The sequence below is a fragment of the Schistocerca piceifrons genome, chromosome 3 (assembly GCF_021461385.2).
Source record: "Schistocerca piceifrons isolate TAMUIC-IGC-003096 chromosome 3, iqSchPice1.1, whole genome shotgun sequence".
Classification (NCBI taxonomy): domain Eukaryota; kingdom Metazoa; phylum Arthropoda; class Insecta; order Orthoptera; family Acrididae; genus Schistocerca; species Schistocerca piceifrons.
Genome location: NC_060140.1, coordinates 332,512,464 through 332,529,882, shown reverse-complemented (window position 1 = coordinate 332,529,882; position 17,419 = coordinate 332,512,464). Strand labels below are relative to the sequence as shown.

The following is a 17,419-nucleotide window of genomic DNA, read 5'->3' as shown; positions in this document are numbered from 1 at the left end:
AGCCTAGTTGGCATTTACCAAGCTGAAGACTCTCACAGCAGAAGCTACTCTTTTAGTGCACCCAGTTCTGCATGTGCCTCTCACCCTGACTGTTGATGCATCTACTGCTGCAATTGGTGCTACACCACAACAACCAAATAGATGAGCACTGGCAGCTTTTAGCCTTTTTCTGTAAAAAATTATTGCCGTGTCAACAGAACTGACTGCAAACTGTATGCTGCTATTAAGAAATTTTGTCACATGTTGGAGGGACAGCAGTTCACTCTCATCACAGAACATACGAGGTGCATTCAAGTTCTAAGGCCTCCGATTTTTTTTCTCTGGACTCGAAAGAGATAGAAACATGCGCATTGTTTTAAAATGAGGCCGCGTTCATTTTCAATAGGTCCCAGAGATGGCAGCACCGTACGGCGGATGGAATTTTACCGCCAGCGGCGAGAATGAGAACTGTTTTAAATACTTAAAATGGTGACGTTTTCCTTACTTGAACAGTGTGCAATCATTCGTTTTCTGAATTTGCGTGGTGTGAAACCAATTGAAATTCATCGACAGTTGAAGGAGACATGTGATGATGGAGTTATGGATGTGTCGAAAGTGCGTTTGTGGGTGCGATAGTTTAGTGAAGGCAGAACATCGTGTGACAACAAACCGAAACAACTTTGGGCTCGCACAAGCTGGTCTGACGACATGATCGAGAAAGTGGAGAGAATTGTTTTGGGGGATCGCCGAATGACTATTGAACAGATCGCCTCCAGAGTTGGCATTTCTGTGGGTTCTATGCATACAATCCTGCATGACGACCTGAAAATGACAAAAGTGTCATCCAGGTGGGTGCCACGAATGCTGATGGATGACCACATGGCTGCCCATGTGGCATGTTGCCAAGCAATGTTGACGCGCAACGACAGCATGAATGGAACTTTCTTTTCGTCACTTGTGACAATGGATGAGACGTGGATGCCATTTTTCAATCCAGAAACAAAGCGCCAGTCAGCTTAATGGAAGCACACAGATTCACCGCCACCAAAAAAATTTCGGGTAACCGCCAGTGCTGAAAAAATGATGGTGTCCATGTTCTGGGACAGCGAGAGCATAATCCTTACCCACTGCATTCCAAAGGGCACTACGGTAACAGGTGCATCCTACGAAAATGTTTTGAAGAACAAATTCCTTCCTGCACCGCAACAAAAACGTCCGGGAAGGGCTGCGCGTGTGCTGTTTCACTAAGTCAACGCACCCGCACATCGAGCTATCGTTATGCAACAGTTTCTTCATGATAACAACTTCAAAGTGATTCCTCATGCTCCCTACTCACCTGACCTGGCTCCTAGTGACTTTTGGCTTTTTCCAACAATGAAAGACACTCTCCGTGGCTGCACCTTCACCAGCCGTGCTGCTATTGCCTCAGCGATTTTCCAGTGGTCAAAACAGACTCCTAAAGCAGCCTTCGCCACTGCCATGGAATCATGGCGTCAGCATTGTGAAAACTGTGTACGTCTGCAGGGCGATTACGTCGAGAAGTAACGCCAGTTTCATCGATTTCGGGTGAGTAGTTAATTAGAAAAAAAATTGGAGGCCTTAGAACTTGAATGCACCTCGTAAAACACTGACATATGCTTTCTGCCATCCTGAGAATGCGTCCTTGTGTCAGCAGTGGCATACTGTGGTACATTTCTTCCTCCAAATCACAGATTTGAACATGTCCAGCTAGACATCAGAGTACCTCTCCCACCACCAGAAGGATGCACCTACTGCCCTACAGCCATCAAATGTTTTACAAGCTGCCTCGAGGCATTCTTGACTGCTGACATAACTTTCAAAACTGTCACAAATGTGTTCTTTTGGAGATAAGATTTCACTGATGAAAAGTATGAGGTCAATTATTTGATGTCAAAAAGAAAAGCTGAAGAAATACGAATGAGATGCAGTTGGCCTAGATGGAAGATTAATACATGTTTCATTCAAACAGGTACCATATTGTTCAATACCAAATGAAACTAATATTTTGTAAAAATATACGCTAACACTATTGAATTAGGAAGTGAATGTTAAAACAAATCTATACTTTACTGATATCTGTAGAGTAGTAGACAATGATCCAGCAGTGTCACAAATCCCTCAATATCATTCTCATTCTAACTATATTTTGTTGCATTTAAAACACATATTTTCTTTGTGTGAGTTTGTAAATCCATTATGATGTATAGTAACTATTTTTTTAAAAAAAATCATTTATCGCATTATTTTTTTCAATATATGTTTCTTCTTACTTTCACCTAGTTACTGAAAACATCAATTATCCTATAAGATCATTGCTTTCTATATCAGTTATAATCAAATAAACTTATTCTTGCCAAATTGATAATAATAAAAATCCATTATAAAATCTACATTTAAAAGAATTATCCAACAATTTATATTTTACAAAATGTACTTGTCATTCAAATATTATTTTCTACATAAAAGTTACTGCAATTGAATTGTATTGTTATCTAAGAAACTCTGTGAGCTGTTGTTTTACTTTGTGATATTCGGTTAGTTGGTATGTGGAGAGTTGGTATGAAGAGTTGATTGTAAACAGACACAGTGAGGCAAGACTGGAACTTCTTTCGATTGCACTCAAGTAAAATGCATTCATAAAGTTATGTTGATGTACAAAAAGTGTCCGCACTCAAGATGTGATTTGTCAAATATGTGAAATATATAAAAGTGGTTCTTTAAAAAGTGTTTCATTTACAATGTAACAAGTTTACCCAATTATATTAATTCAGGCATGAACAGCACTTAATTATTAACCTTACTGTTTGGTGAGTGGATTGAATAGATTTTGTTCTGAAATGTGACAAACTCTGGCTTCTCTCACTGAGAATATACACCATTTTATCACAGGACAGCAAGCAACATCACATTTACTTCAATATCAAGAGAATTAAGGTGAGTACAATTTTTTAACTTCAGATTTCAACAACACTTAATTAACATAAGTAGCATCCATCTGCACTCCTCATCCCATGAAGTGATCTGTAAACATTTCTGTGACTATTACTGTAGACAGAAATTTTGAAGAAATAATTTTAGTCAGTTGGCTATCATCACTGTTGAATTAAACTATGAGACTGGGTTGTTTAAATGTGTGGGCTCTGTCTGAGATAATATGCAGCTCAGGCCCAAGCTGCCAGAGCTGACAGTGATGTATGCATGAGGTGTGCTTACTTGTATGAATGAATCGTATGTGTTCCTCTTTTTCTGATGAAACCTAGTAGTGTTTTGAGAATTTCGGCATAAATTCAAGAACCACTCACCCTTTGACCATCTTGAACACATGATATTTTAAATATAAGTGTGAGAGAGCCTATCTACTGCGTGTCGCCTGTCTGTGTGTGCAGGTCTGAAGTGTGTTGTAGACCGGTGGTTGAACAGCACTGACAAATGTTGCCAGTCGCATCATGGAAGTTTAATGAAAGAACATGGCAGACTCAAGAAACTTCCATGTTATTCCACACTGCTTTATAACTTTGAATATTGCAGTGAAAAAAAAGAAGAATAGTTGAAATATTGTTAGAAGGATGCTCATTTTGGACTTGGAGAGGATAAGACGTGTATTCCGATTCAGGATGAGAATGGACATGGTTTTTAAGCCAACTTTCTCTTATGTGTAAATGAACTTTGTTTCTAACCTTTGGATATATGAGGAGACTTACTTGACAATGTTTGTTTATGTGGAGAATAAGATTTGTAAAAGTTTGATGTTTAAATATACTTCGTTAAGTGAAGCAAAAGAAACTGTGTACGTCTGCTTATTTTTATAAGTAGAAAGAGTCTTGAGAAATTCCTGTTCCTCGCAAATATACTTCAGAGAAGAAGAGAAAAGGAGGTTGCAGCAGCAAGCTAACCAGCAAGGAAAGTTGGCTGACAATCTCAAGTAAGTCATATCGTTAAGGAAATGGGAGTTTACACACATACTTCACCACTTTAAGTCATCCAAAGCATTAGAACATGCAACCAGTGAAAAAGGACTCAAAAAACAGGAATTCTAAGACCAAAAAACGAGAAAAGTGGATGTCGTATGTTGCCATAGCAACTAAACCAAACATGATAAAGAATTTACTCCGAGACTTCAGGACATGCCCGAGTATTCAAAAGAGAAAAAAACTGAATTGAGAAATAGTGAAGAAGATTCTAGTGTGTTTCCCTAAGAAGAAATACGCCAAGATCACTTTGACAAAGAAGATCAGGTGCGGGGAATGGATAGCTCTCACACACATCAAGGGGATGCACATGCGGAAACCAACATCCGACACCACCAGCACCAGTTGCTGTTCACCAGTGCTGACCCACTTCCACTTCTGCTCACCAACACCTATGCAGAAACCAATGACCAATGCCACTGGCACCAGTTGCTGTTCACCGGTGCTGATTACACATTCACTCATCGACGCAGCCCAAATTCTACGCTGGGTGAGCATGAAGCAGAACTTCATTGTTTAAACACAATGTGGCAGAAACTGATGCATGAACTACATTAGTGTAGTTATTATTCTTAAAGTTAATTTTTAAATGCTCACAAGGTCCAAAGTGGGTAAAATTATGAATAACGAACAGCAAGTTGAGGAAACTCAAGAACCAACAATGGCTGTGAGAGTTACGAAAGAAGGACCTAACTGGTCGGAGTTAGTAAATTTGACCAAAACTTTAAATGATAAATTAGAAGATCAAAGTACTCAATTAAATACTAAATTAGATGATCAGAGGACAGTTTCAATTGCTCAAAATGCTACTTTAAGTAAGGAACTAAATGCAACTCAAAGTAAAGAAGTAGGTTCAGTAATTCTAGTTTAAATGCTCAGAGTGAAGTTCTAAATAACCAGAGTGAAATCTTTAGTAGTGAAGCAACAAACCTAGGTTTGTTAAATGCCAAAGTTGATGCACATCGTTAAGTGAAGCAAAAGAAACTGCGTACGTCTGCTTATTTTTATTAGTAGAAAGAGTCTTGAGAAATTCCTGTTCCTAGCAAGTATACTTTGGAGAAGAAGAGAAAAGGAGGTTGCAGCAGCAAGCTAACCAGCAAGGAAAGTCGGCTGACAATCTCAAGTGAGTCGTATCGTTAAGGAAGTGGGAGTCTACACATATACTTCACCACTTTTAAGTCGTCCAGAGTGCTAGAAGCTGTGGCTGAGAGCTTTGTGTAAATGTCTTTTAATTGTGCCTGTCTGCTAATTGATATGTCATCTTTACAGTAATTAGCAATCTATCTTTTGCTACATTGTTGATATTCCTAGCTGCAGGTTCTAATGGTTAATTTTACATTAAAAATAATTATTTTTGGTTTGGTCAACTAAAAATGAAACAGTGTGTTCACTCTAAATGTAGTATGTGTCTTACAGTCGAAAGAAAATCCTTTCATCTTCTTCTGAAATGTAAATATGATTACATGCACAGTGCAAAATCTATGGTTATGTTACTGGGAACTTATTACCATGTTTTGTACTTAGTCTTAGTAACTGCTGGAACCGACACCTTGCTTAAAGTCTTTTACTGTCATGAACAATTTTCCCTTTTATTATGTCATACCTTTCTTCTACACTATTCTTAAGACGAAAATAGCTTTAGAAACCTACGTCTGACTTTCTTGAAAAAAAAAAAAAAAAAAAAAAAAAAAAAAAAAAAAAAAAAAAAAAAAAAAAAAAACTGGTGAAACAGACATGCTGAGGAGAATTCTATAATGATATGAGTACTAAACACAAAAGAAGGAACTTAAAGTGAATGAGATGAAGGACACCATTACTATTAATTACAAATGGACTAGAAATAGCAGGAGTAAGTGACAAGAACTTTTATACTTGACAAAAATGATTATGATGACATGGTTCTTGAAATCAGTGTAGAACAGTGATTAAAGAGTGAAGAAAAGTTTTAGAGAAAGGGTTTCATAACAAATTTTATAATCTACTACATCTTACATGTACTACATTATGTGAATGTAAACCGTATGAACAGTGATTTAAAAAATGAATAATAATAATAATATTTTGTAGTGTAATAAAATGTGTGAGGTATCAATTTTTTTTTTCTTTTTGTATGTAAGTTAGTGATATCTGTGCAAATACTGTGTCATTCTACTTTGAAACTAAAGAAAGTCAAATATTCAACAATTAACACAGCCAAAATCTCACAAATATCTATTATTCACACTAAAGTGTTTGACATTTTGAAAACTGAAGTCAAAGTAGAAACTAAAGTCCATAGGATAAATAATGGTATCATAAAATACTTAGGGTTCCATAGGGCCCCATACATAATTGTGTATGGTATTAAATGGGAGAGTATTGAAATGAATATATACTTTTATGATGTCTGTCACTAGCAGATGATGATACAGCTGTGTCACATGAACCTCTTGATGCCATTTTCATTCTAACAATATTATGTGGCATTCGCAAAACATATTTTCTGTTTGTGAGTTTGTGGATCCATTATGATGTTTTGCAACCATTTTTGTGAAAATTCATTTCTCATACTCTTTTTTTCATTATATTTTGAACATCTGTTCCTTCTTATTTTCACTCAGTTACTGAAAATATTAATTATCCTATGTGATCAGTCTTGTTTCCTAAGCCAGCTAACTTCAGACAATATTATTCTTGCCAAATATAAAAAAATCTGTCATTAAATCTATATTTAAAAGAATTACCCAACAATATGTTTTACAAAGCGTACTTGTCATTTGAATATTATTGTTTGATGAATGGATTATCATGAAACATCAATTTCAGGAAGAGTTAGACTTTGTTCTGTAACAGGAGAGGCTCTGGTGTCTCTCACCAAGGATATACCCTGCTTTATCACAGAAGATTGAGCAAAAACAATACATACTTTGGCATTGAGAGAATTAAGATGAGTGTAACTTTTTTATACAACAGGTATCACAGGCAGTGTCTATCGGCACTTCCTGTTCCATATAGTGAACTACAAACATTTCTGGAACTACAAACATTTCTATGTGCATTCCTTTAGACAGAAATTTCAAAAAAGTAATTTTTGTCAGCTCACTATCATTGATTAATTAGGCAGTGAGACTGGGTTGTTTAGAATGTGGACGCCAAACAGAAGTCAGAAGCCTCCACTAAAAGCAGCTGCATTTACATTTTCCTCATTTCCACATCTCTTTGAAATTTGGAGAGATGTTTACTCAGGTTTTCTCATAAAGAGATGTAAATACACAAAGAACATAATATCCAAGCAAAAGTAACAGCAAGATCCTGATGATTGTGCAGAGTGTGTGTGTGTGTGTGTGTGTGTGTGTGTGAAACCAGTGAATAAATAGTGTCCTAGCAGTTTTTGAGGTTATTTGTTAACTTACTTATAAATACAAGTACACTCTGGCATTAAAACTGTGACCCCAAGAAGGATACCAAGAAACAAAATGTTACTTATTGTAACAGAATAGTTGGATGAATACATGATTAAATTATGTAGATGATTTATGGGGTGTAAAGGGTGTGAAATTCTGTACACAGAGCAGCCATCTCTGGCTACAACAGAGGCTCTAACACAGCAGGGCTTCAAGTCAACCAGAGCTTAGATGACAAATACTGGTATGTCATTCTATACTGCTTCATCTATCCATCAGAGTTAATGTTTCATAGTGGCCAGCAAATGGTGGAATGGCTGTCTCTTGGAAATACATTGCTATTAAGTTTTCAACAAGTAAGAGATCTAGAGAATGTGCAGGCCGGGACAACAGGTGAACACTTTCTGTATCAGTGGCGGATACATATGGGGGTGCGCACCCCACCCCCCTTGTGTGGCCGCCCGCATTGCCACCACACCGTCCCTGCCAGTCAGCCCACAAGCTATTTGTTCATTTCTTTTGTCAGTTGACTCAACTGAATCGACTTATCGAGTAGTTGTACTTTCCTACGTAGCACGCACATCTATGTAATCTTATTTTATACATTTCTGTCCAGCACATAGATAGCTAACACATACTCAGGAGAAAAGTCATGGCCATTCTAGTGATCTTGATACATTATTCTATCTTGGATTTGTTCAAGAAAAGTCGTGAATCTTCAATAAATAGCATTATAAATACGGATAATTTGTTAAATACAAAGCTAGTTTACATTTAGAAGCAGAAATATTAAGACTGAAGAATGAAAAGTAAAAAGTCCAAGTTGTAGCAAGTGCAAATGTGAAGATTAGTCAAGAGTGAGAGTTATCAGTTGATTGTGAAGTATTAATAATAGTAATACAGTAATTTCTCAGTAAAACTGTTGTTACGAGACTTGTAACAACATTTTTACTAATAAAGTAACAATAGTTTCTCATATCTAACTCGTAATATGAGTTAGGTATGGGAAACTATTGCTGTGTATATATCCATTAATAGTGACTTGCAAGAAGATTCCTAAAAATGCATTGTTACTACATAGGCCCTCTATCGAATGCCCTAGAAACGAACGGAATTGACAATAAAAGTTCAACACACACAAATTGCCAGATGACATCAACATCAGAAACTCGCCCTTGTATTATACATCATAAGATACATATTGGATTGTCGCTTTCACAGTAGGTATTTGTTCACACTCCATAAAGGTCTGGAAGTGTACATTCTGGCAGCAAATGTTCTCAAAACAACCGAACCACATACCATATGTAAATCAAGCAGGGTCACTGCCTGGTAGTCAGTTTGAAAGCTACAATCATTGCGATAGCTTGGAAGTGATAAAAAGTGAACAACTGTGATTATTGGCTATTACCACAGACTTCAGTCAGTGTTGTGCTCAGTGATATTAGAAAAATGTGGAGTGTGACCATGTGTGTTTTAGTGCTAAGAGTACTAGTGTTGCAGTTTTCAGTGTGAATAAAGTTTTAAGTTGAGAAAAATTGGCATCTAATTTACATATGTCATAACAGTATAATAAAATGGATCGTTATGTAATAAAAAAAAAGAAAAGTAGAAAGATCTGAAGATTCCGATCACCATTCGGCCATAAAAACACCACCTGATGTACAGTCAGAGCCCAGCACTTCATCGAAACTTCCACAACACAATTCATCGACTAATTCCTTTAATCCCATGGCTATTGGCAATTATTTGGATATATTAGTGTCAGGAAATATTAGTGATGATATACAATACAAGCTTCTCACATCTCCAAGGAAATCTGGAAACAGTTATATCTTTCCTACTTCCAAGCACAACAAGAGGGGATAGGTTGAACACAGACAGGTGCGTAATAATCACTTTGAACAGCATCCATGGCTGGTGTTCTCACAAGTTAAAAAGGGACTTCTTTGCATTAACTGTTCAATTTTTGTGAATAATAAGATAGTTGGAGGAAAGAAATCCATTACCACCAAGGAACTTGTGACTGAACCACTAACAAAGTTTGCCAAACTTACTGGTAAAGATGGTGACCTCGACACCCATGCTCAGCTCAAGCACCACATTGAAGCATCAACAGATTCAAAATTATTTTTGGCGACACGAGACAAACGCGAACTTGAGATCATAAATTAATTTTCAAGACGGGGAATGGAAAGCATTAGGGAAACAGAGACCATGTTGTATCTATAACAAAAACAATCATATTTCATGTAAAGCAAAATATTCCTCTGCGAGGGGATAGAGATGATGGGAGTCTATTAGAAAACAAAATGATCATGAAAGTATAGTGAGTAATGAGGGAAGCTTTAGAGCTCTCCTAAGATTTAGAATTGACGCTGGAGACTTGCAACTAAAACATCACCTTGAGACCACTAAAGCAAACACCACTTCCATAAGTAAAACAACACGTAACAAACTTATGTCAAGCTGCGAAACAGTGATGTTATCAATAATACTGGAGGAAATCAAAGATTCTCATTATTACAGCATAATCTTCAATGAGACTATGGACATACTGCACATGCCCAACTGAGTTTAGCTGCTAGATATGTTGACGGTGGTGGCAAATTACACGAAAGATTTTTGGGTTTTGTTGATATCCATAAAGACAATGATTGTAGTGGAAACATTGACGATGAATCTCTAAGAGAGTCAAGATGTAGAGTGTAGTGTTACTGGTGAAGTATTAGGAACTACAATTCTATGGAGACTGAAAAGCCTTTCTCTGTCACTGGAGAACTGTGTGGGTATAGGCTGTGTGATTGCTCAGTTAATATGTCAGAATTGAAAGGAGCTGTGAATACAATAAAAAAGAAAGCTATCAATGTGCAAGTAGCACCTTGTTGAAGTTATCAGCTCAACATTGCTGTTTCTCACAGTTGCAAAGTTACAAGTGTGAGAAACTAGCTTGTAACTATTGAAGAAACAGTAGTATCATTTTTTACAGCATCTAGCAAGCCATTCACAACACTGAAGAGTCACGTAAAACACTTGCGCAGTCACATTGTCAAACAAGGTGGGTTGAGCAACATGACGCTGTTATTCAATTTGCAGCTGATCTCGCAACAGTTAGCAAAGTTCTTAAAGAAATACAGTATTGGAGGGATAGAACAATGGCTGCCAAAGCCAATGTTTTCCTTTGAGCTCTCTCTAAATGTGAGTTTATTATCACTCTGTTTACACTGAGTGACATTATGAGCATAGCATAACTACACAGCAAAATTTTATGAGACCCTAGCTTGGACATCACGATGGCAAAAGCAAAATTAGATCAGCGCTCAAGGTGTATGACGGCATGAGAGCTAATTCTGATAGCCACTTTGCTCATATTGAAGAGGTGAAGGCAGTTACGGAAGAATTACAGGCAGACAAAGACACAGTGAAAACTGCAATCATAATGATGATGCTATGAGGTATTGGAAAAGAATTGTTTTTATTCCAACACTGGACCATGTTATGACTGACATGAGAAAATGTTTTGCTGAAGAAAATATTTATCATTTAAAATTCAACATACATTTGCCCTCACAACTACTGAAACATGACAGTAATGATCTGGCAGATAAATTGAATCAGTGCTTAACTGAACTATTGTTCTTTGAAGAAGAATCACTCTTTGTGATTAAAAAGAGATGCAAACGGTGTCTGTTTGTCCTAGATCTGACTATCCTACTTTGCTCAAGCTGTACAAAATATCTGCTTGTCTACCTGCATCTACTGCTACAGTAGAAAGAAGTTTATCAACATTGTGGCATACAAAACGTGGCTGAGGTCGACAATGGAGGAGGATCAACTTAATGGCTTAGCTCTATTGAACACTCACCCTGACATTGATTGTCCTATTGATGATGTAATTAACCAATTTGCCAGGAAGAATAGGCACATAGAATTCATCATTTAGAGAAGAGAACCACTATTGTAACTTTTTTATATCATAAGATAATATTGTCTTGTATATGTGTAGAATCAGTTTAAATAAAACTTTCTTAACCTTTTCATGTGACTTGATTATTTTTTATTAGGGTAAAAGTAAAGTTAGCTCAGGATATCTTTAGTGCCCGCTCCTTGAGGTTTTTCTGTTCCTGCCACTGTTCTGTACTGAGGTAGATCAGGACACCACAGGCAACATGATGTTTGCATTATCTGGCTGAAAGATAACATCATGCAGATCTGAACATAGGGCACAACTATTGGCATTAACACTTAAGAAATGTAAGAGTTGCTGTCTGTATTACCAGCTAGGCATACCAAAGGTGGACATGTTGTATATGTAATGACACACCACAGCATCACACCAGATGCTTAGCTTGTATGATGATAGTCTGACAACATTTGTTCTTCTTGGATTCTCCAAGCAAGGATATGTATGCAGGTCAAAGATGACATGGTGCCACTCCTGTGGCCAGTGATGTCATTGTCTGCTCCATTGACTCTCTCTGTCGTCATGTCAAGGAAAGCAATAACAATTGTCACTATATTGACGTTATGTGCTCCTTCGGAAGTTACTGAACTACTTGTGTTCATACATGTCTTGCTCAAACCAAGCCTTTTTCTTGAGTCAAGATGCATGACACAACTGTATGGACCTGGACACTGAGTGAACAATATGTCTGGCCTCTCAGGCAATACCCACATGGGGTCACTGAGATCCTGCATGCGATTGGGTATTGCCCTCCCCCACCTACTGGTTCTATATTTGCATGACACTTTTGGGATCTGGCCAGCACAAGTAGCAGTATCATGGGATAATAAACTGCAGTGATGCTGTGATACTGCCACTGATGAATTGTGACACATGTTGATAGGTGTTTCACCTTCTACCAAGATCTTCTCACAAACAAACAACATTCAAATGTGATTTCTGCATGAGAAACACATTGCATAATCTTTCCTTATATACAAAATGTATTTGGTATTATACCTCCGTAGTTTGTGTAATTGCTATGAAATGTTAGTAGTTTTCATATAAAAATGTGTGGTACACTTCATGCCAGTTTGACATTTGTGGCATACTGCATACCAAGGGTGCCCATAGAGTAGTTTACAGTTGGGGAGGGGGGGATCTAGATCTGGGAGTAAGAAGTATTTATAGTATTTTGGAAGATGGGAAACCAACTTTTAATAGATCACTTTCTTGAAAGAAAAGCATCTGACTACACCATGTTTATTTGTTTATTCCTTTCTCTAAGAGCTCGGGGGGGGGGGGGGGGGGGGGGGGGGGGGAGGAGGCTCCCCATGCTCTTCGGTACGGGTGGCCTTGCTGCATACAGTGCTTCAATTTTTAACAAGCATACAAAGAAAAATAGTATACACTACATATAAACCCTTCATCAACTAAACCTATCTGTCATAATATGGTTTGTGGTGAATAACTGACTAATATTCTTCTTCTTTTAGAACACGAGATCCATGTACTATCAGGGGCAGCACTCATTGCATCATTTATGTGTTTCATTATTAACTGTTGTTACTACATTACAGGTTTTTTTTTTTTTTATAATTACCAGAAAATAAAGTCAGCTGTACTTTATCAAAGCAAATTAATACTTTCAAGATAGGTCCAAGTCTCACTAGGACACTGGCTCATAGCCACAGATGTCTTCTGAACTATGAGTCACAGAATGCTATAATTTTTCAGGTTTATTCAGTAGCATATGTTGATACTGTCTGAAAAATGCAATGTGAATACAGTTAGTAATAACGAAATAATAAATTAAAACACCAACTAGCAAGACTCAGGCTACATCTTGAAAGTGTTAATGTTACCATAACAGAGATGTAATTTCTAAAAGAACAATCTCTTGTTCAGCTATAGAGATGATAGAAAATTTAAAATTAAAACAATAAGAATTTTTTTTTCTCTCATACACTTACTAGACGTTCTACTGCACAGTTGGCAAAGGCATAATTTGATTGGCCAGGCATAGCACATCCTGCAGCTACACTTGAGAAAACTACAAAGTACTTAAGGCCAGGGCATAGTGTTCTAGATTCCATATCTAACCAGTGTGCTCCTGTATATTTGGGCTCCCACACTTCACGGAATGTTTCCACTGACTGATTGTATATGAAGCCATCTTTTATCACCTGTTATGAAACAATGTAACAGATCTGTTATCAATATGATTAATGCAAATTATATAATGTGAGTAGATAGTGCACAAAGTAAACAAATGAACATTCACAGTTCTGGGAACATTACATAGCCACACTTCATTGGTAGTAATGGTCATGTGTGAGAAATTAACTTTAGAGAACCTGAATTTGGAAACTCAAAGACATTCATAACCCAATAACAAAGTATGTTATTAGACTGTTTTCTGTAAAGTAAGTATAGGATTTTAAAAAATTTTAAGCATGTTACATTGTACATTCATTCAGTCACCAATATAGAAGAACCAAAGACTGAAAATGCACATAAAATTGCCAATAAATTCAACAGCTATTTTTCAGAAATTTGCACAAATCTCCTAACCAACTCTTCCCAAAAATCTCCTGACTAACTCTCCACACACTGTACACCTGGCTGTTCCAACCGAGCTCCAAGGAGCTGGAGCACTCCAGAGCACTCACTGCGGCAGCTCGGAGCCCGCGTGGAGGGGGAAGTGAACTCACTGCCCCTGGCCGCATGCAGCCACAACTGATGCAATAATACATGTTCAATGACAGCTATGACTAGCTGTGGGAGCCTTGTACATCTATTGGAGGATACCTTTCTATTCATTAAGAGGGATGGTCGTCCGCAGTGTCTTGTATGTCATAAAGTATTTAATTCTGCGAAGAGGTACAATATGCAACGACATTATACACATCTTCACGCAGTGCACTATGATCAGGTAGAAAGTGTTTCATGCAGAGAACTGGTAGCCAGGCTTAAGAACAACATACCAAGAGACGTAAGTTTAAAAACGGTTTCGTAATACGGAGGGTATCAAAACATGCAACATAGTTCGTGTTCTGTAATGCGTTTATAATTTTCAGGTGAATGAGAACAGAGAAAACACTACTGATTCTGCAATTCGAGATAGCTACAGGGTTGCTCACATCACTGCGATGAGTGGCAAGCCATTTTCGCTGGGACAACTCGTAATATCGTGCATGGTAGCAGTTGCAGAATGTTTGTTTCCTAGAGAGGTGCAGGCAATTGAAGGGGTTTGCCTGTTGAAGCAAACAATGTCTCGTAGAATCCTGGACATGACAGCTGATTTAGAGACACAGCTCAGGAAAAAGGCGGAGAGCTTTGTTGTATTTTCGATAGTGCTTGACGAAAGCACCGACATATCTGACTGTGCTCAGCTTGCAGTCTTTGTGCGTGGTGTCGACATGGAGCTGCAAGTAACTGAAGAACTCTTGGATGTGGTACCACTCGATTGCACCGCAACAGGACGTGACATTTTTGAAGCTGTTTGTGAATCACTGTGCAATATGAATTTGCCAAGGGATAAGCTCCATTCTGTAGCGACAGACGGTGCACCACAAGTGATCGGGCATCACCAAGGTTTTGCTTCTCGTTTGAAAAATAAACTCAGGGACAAATTTGGGAAAGACATTTTGACTCTTCATTGTTTTATTCACCAAGAGGCACTGTTTGCTGAAATAGTAGAGCTAGGTTGTATAATGAAAGATGTTGTGAAGTGTGTGAATTTTGTGTGGCATCACCAATTCAAAGGATGTCTGAAAGATATGGAAGCGGAGTATGGGGATATACCTTACCACAGCACAGTTCATTGGCTAAGTTGGGGAAAGGTTCTTGATGATTTCTTTGCCATTCGTGAGGAAATATCCCTTTTTCTCAAAATGAAAGGGGAAGAAATGCATTGTTTGAAAGATATAAAATGAATATCAGACCTGGCGTTCCTAGCTGGCATAACTATGCATCTGAATAATTTAAATCTGTCACTGAAGGGCAAAGGGCAGCTAATCGTTGACATGCATGACCAGGTCAAAGCGTTCATGGAAAAGTTACGTTTATTTGAGAGGCATATGAGTAATGGACATTTAACGTTCCTCATTCGTCTTGCTTCTTTAAAACTACCTGAAGGTACTACTTTCGGGGATTACGAAGCAAAGTTAAAGCAGCTCATCATGTTGTTTGAAACACGATACTGAGGCCTCACTAGTTCGGAAATGGAACTTAAGGTGTGCAGCACTCCTTTTTCAGTTTCCCCCAATGACTTGTCATCGTCACTTCAATTGGAGATTATTGATTTGCGAAATTCAACTTTGTTGAAAGAGAACTACTACAACACATTGGATTTGTCATGATGGTATCATTCATTGCAGCAAAAAACATTTCCCAAGCTTCACAACAGTGCCGCTCAGATCAAGTGCATGTTTGGATCTACGTATTGTTGTGAGCAGCTTTTCTCAATTCAATTCAATTCAATTCAATTTTTATTATCACATAACATGCCTTATACAATCAAAGATTGTGACATAGGTGACTTGTCAGTTTTTACACTATATATAACAATACTAAAAATACAACAAACTAATAATATACATGGTGTAACATCTTCAAAGAGGTATTTTAATTACTATTATAATGCATTGTTACCATTCATGAAATCTTCTACACTATAGTAACATTTATCTTTCAGATATTTTTCCAGGTCTCTTTTGGTGCCTTTTACGTTTGGGTCATCCATATCTTTCCATATTTTATTTACAAATTTCATGCCCATATAGTATGGGGTTTTTTCATATGATTTTAAATGGTGGGTAGGTAACATGTAGCTCGTTCTATGTCTTGTATCATATTGATGCAAGAAGAAGTTGCCCTCAAAAAGTTGTGGGTTTCTTTTCGTGAAAGTGAGAGTTTCATAGATGTAGATGCTTGGAATGCTCATTAGATCCAGTTTTACAAATAAAGGTTTGCAGTGTTGCTTTGGTTTTGCTCCCACCATTGCCCGGATGATTCTTTTTTGTAGTCTAAAAGCTCTAAGTAAATTTGTTTTTTCAGACCCCTAGAAAATTATACTATACCTAATGACTGAAACAAAATATGCATTATATACAGTTTTTCTTACAGCTAAATCAGTAATACTATACAAGATATTCATAATATATACAAGGCTATTCAGTCGACCCAGTATGTTGTCCACATGGCGACTCCATAACAGGTTTTTATTGACTAACACGCCAAGGAATTTGACACAGTCTGCAGTCTCTAATTTTTTGTCCATATACCTTATTTCACTTATAGACTGTGTAGATTGTTTTGTGGTAAAATGAACAATTTCTGTTTTTGTAAAGTTTAATGTTAAGTTATTGTTTTTGACCCATGCCTCCACTTCCCCAAGTGTTTGTTCAATATGACGAATTAGGTCTACCTCATTTTTACAACAGACTACGGCTGTTGAGTCATCTGCATAGAGGATAGTATCAGACTGGACCTGACATGGCATATCATTAATATAATATAGAAAAAGCAGTGGCCCTAATATTGAGCCTTGTGGAACACCTAATTGAGTGTTTTCCCAGCCAGAGAGAAATTTCTTGCCATTGATGTTAATAAGTACTCTTTGTTTTCTGTTTGCCAAGTATGATGACATCCAGCTAAGAGATTTGCCTTGAAAACCATAGCGTGCCAATTTTTGGAGAAGCAGGTCATGATTTACTGTGTCGAAGGCTTTGGACAGGTCACAAAAGATGCCTGACACACACATTCTATCATCAAGACATCTGCTGACTTTTGTGACTAATTCATTTATTGCATGGATTGTGCTGCGGCCTTTTCTGAAACCATATTGATTGCCTAAGATAATGCTGTTAGATGAATTGTGATTTTCAATCTGATCACATGCAGCTCTTTCAAATATTTTTGAGAAAATTGGTAACAGTGAGATTAGCCTATAGTTGCCCAATTCATCTTGTTTGCCTTTTTTGTGTGTGGGCCGAACTTCTGTATATTTTAATCGATCTGGGAAACATCCCTCATCAAATGATTGGTTGATTATGAAAGAGAGTGGATATGCAATACTGTGACGGACTATTTTTATTATTTCAGTGGGGACCTCATCCCAC

General features: G+C 37.4%; 1 protein-coding gene across 1 annotated transcript in view; it reads right to left on the bottom strand.

The window, feature by feature from the left end:
* Positions 1–17,419, bottom strand: part of LOC124788632 (fatty acid synthase-like) — a 507,799-nt gene that overhangs the window by 53,082 nt on the left and 437,298 nt on the right. Inside the window, exon 30 of the mRNA XM_047255903.1 lies at positions 13,268–13,480. Coding sequence (XP_047111859.1) covers positions 13,268–13,480 — 213 coding nt within the window. The remainder of the gene's footprint in view (positions 1–13,267; positions 13,481–17,419) is intronic.